The sequence below is a fragment of the Lactuca sativa genome, chromosome 4, assembly GCF_002870075.4.
Source record: "Lactuca sativa cultivar Salinas chromosome 4, Lsat_Salinas_v11, whole genome shotgun sequence".
Classification (NCBI taxonomy): domain Eukaryota; kingdom Viridiplantae; phylum Streptophyta; class Magnoliopsida; order Asterales; family Asteraceae; genus Lactuca; species Lactuca sativa.
In genome coordinates, this window is record NC_056626.2 from 1,814,539 (window position 1) to 1,817,205 (window position 2,667).

A 2,667-nucleotide genomic window follows, 5' to 3' on the forward strand; every position below is an offset into this window, starting at 1 on the left:
GAAACACACATATGTGGACCTTACATGGGTATCCCTTCTCGTAGGCTTGAGGGTCGGGGGCTTCACGGCGGGACAGACTGCATTAAAAGCTGATACATGCAAAGTTATCAAACATGAAAAATCATACATGAACAATCAACATGTGTTCATATCATTTGCATTTCATACGTTTGATTTCTTTGCGTCGGATGCGGTAGAGCTTCATAATAGAGTACAACTGATCATGTTTAACAATGCTATATCCCCTAGATTTATGGATGTAGTTTTCAAAAAATTGGTTTTACCATACAAAAAGGCTTAATGACACAACTTGTTGCTCGTTTGCTTTCTGATTCGTTGTACGATGATAACTAAGATTTATTAATCAATGAATATATGGTATGACTTTGGCAAATATATATATATATATATATATATATATATATATATATATATATATATATATATATATATATATATATATATATATATATATATATATATATATATATATATATATATATATATATATATATATATATTGAAAGTCAAACTGTCAAGGATGTTGGGTTAGTCCATTTTATGGGCGATTGCATAACATTTATCTTACAATAAAATATGGTTAAAATATGATTGACGAACAAATATTCTTAATTCTCCTAAATCTTTGTGTTGCAACCATTGTCTATTGTTTTTTTAATACTGCTTCCTAATTGTTTGGTCCTTGATTTACAAGTAGTAATCCTTTTTTACTTTTGAACCTTAAATTGCAATAGTTTAAAATGGGACCCATGACATGAGAAAAAGATTAAATAATGATTGTGATGGTGTAGAAACAAAACCAACCAAGTTGAAGTTGAAGATGAGAAGGAAAGAAATTTGAGAATTAATAATAAATCACCAAAAAGTTGTGAAATTTGAAGAGGAGATTACAAAGAATAGGAGGGACAACTGTTCCGTTTCTGTTTCTATTTCTTCCTTCCTTCCTTCCTTGTTTCTAGTTCTCTTCTTCCATATTCCATTCCATGGACAACCATTTTAACATATCTAAATTTGGTTTGGATTATTATAATGCTCCTCTGATGAGATGAGTGATGGGAAATTTAACCTTAAAAAAAAAAAAAAAAAAAAAAAAAAACTAAAACTAGTATTTTTTAAACACTAGAAAATTAAAAGATTCTTGATTTCACGGCCACTGTTTTCTTCTAAAAGTTGAAACATGATCGCAATTGCTACTGCTCTCTTCATGTTCATCCGTCTCACGGCAACCATAAACAGAAGCATCTGTGATCCCGCTTGAACCAGAGGATGACGAAGCCGGTAATAGATTCAAATCGGCGGTTTTTGGCTTTGTTTTTGCCAAGAAATCATAGAAAACTGGGTTCGACTTTGGTTCAATTGTCTCTTTCTCTTCTTCCTGGTTCTTGTTCCCGTTCCCTCGTTTCTTCAAGAAAATTCTGCACAGCACCCAGTTCTCCATACCCTGCACAAACATCAAACATCAAAATTCTCAATTTCTATTCTTCATAATCAACAAGCAAGAAAGCAATTGCGAATTGATATTATATGTGGTTAAGTTTGTGACCTGCGTGGTCGGGTTTTGGGTAGCAAGGGCAAGACGGTACTCATGCATGATCCAATCGGTTCGAGACCCGGTTGGGGGTTTTCCTTTATAGAAAACCAGAGTTTTCTTCATGCCAACTACTTGATTTTGATTGGTCCGACAGGTCACAATTTGCTTATCTAATCCGGTTGCTTTCCAGTATCCGGATACGGTTGCCCGGTTGGAGCGGTTTCCGTTCGGGTACTTGACTTCCCTGGTGCTGAAAAAGAACCTCTCCTGCTCCAAATCACCTAAACAGACACACACCGAATCAGTCACATTGCAATTTTTGTTTTTCTATTTAAATGTGTGTGTGTGTATATATATTATATGGTATGAACCTGGTAAATCCCATGGATCAGACTTGTTCACATCGACCTCAGGGATGATGGATGCCGGCAAAGGGCAAGACTGGGCCTTGCGCTTCAAGTATTGTACCACAAGCTCTTCATCCGTCGGGTGGAACCTGAACCCAGGTGGCAGTCTCAGGACACCGTTTTTCACAAAATTCAGCTTCTCCATCTCGATACTTTCAACAACGAATTAAATCAAAAAACACTACAACCTTTGATCGATTAACCCAATTTACATCTTGAAAATCCCATTTGAAATCGACTAGAATCGAACAAGAAGAAGAAGGGAGGAGGAGGAGTAAATAGGAATGGGTATGTGGCTATATAAGAAAGAAAGGGAGGGTACTTTATAGTAATTGGGGGTCGTCTATTTCTAACAACAAGAAAGAAGAAGAAGAAAAAGAACAGGACGACAAGTGTGTTTGGCGTAAACCATACTCAATCTCCTCCTCCTCCTCCCATATAAGTTTTGACGCAATTAATTACTTCTTATTTTTCTTCTCTCGTATCACATGCTATATATGATTTCCCTAGAATATATGCAATCTTTGATATTTGATTTAATTGCCGATATCTAATTTCAACCACAAAATAAAATATACGTACGTACGTAAATAACAAAATTATATTTGTAGACAAAATAAACGTTATATTTATTTAAATGATCCAAGGTACATGAAATTTCTTTTATGTTTTATTAGAATCGATTAAAAAAAATGCTTCCTCCGCTCC

The 2,667-nt window shown here is 34.8% G+C and overlaps 1 protein-coding gene across 1 annotated transcript; it reads right to left on the reverse strand.

Annotated features, from left to right (window-relative positions):
• Window positions 1-849: 849 nt before the first annotated feature.
• LOC111889835 (NAC domain-containing protein 83) lies at window positions 850-2,428 on the reverse strand. The gene is made up of 3 exons (XM_023885993.3): window positions 1,924-2,428; window positions 1,565-1,833; window positions 850-1,462 (listed from the first exon to the last, which is right to left on the reverse strand). Exons 1-3 carry the CDS (start codon window positions 2,102-2,104, stop codon window positions 1,166-1,168), a joined length of 747 nt encoding a protein of 248 aa, XP_023741761.1. The 5' UTR covers window positions 2,105-2,428; the 3' UTR covers window positions 850-1,165.
• Between the last annotated feature and the right edge of the window lie 239 nt (window positions 2,429-2,667).

Coding starts and splice junctions, on each gene's coding strand:
- LOC111889835 (XM_023885993.3), bottom strand. CDS start 2,104: ATGGAGAAGCTGAATTTTGTGAAAAACGGTGTCCTGAGACTGCCACCT. Junction 1,834..1,923: donor TGATCCATGGGATTTACCAG/GTTCATACCATA, acceptor GTGTCTGTTTAG/GTGATTTGGAGCAGGAGAGG. Junction 1,463..1,564: donor CCCAAAACCCGACCACGCAG/GTCACAAACTTA, acceptor ATGTTTGTGCAG/GGTATGGAGAACTGGGTGCT.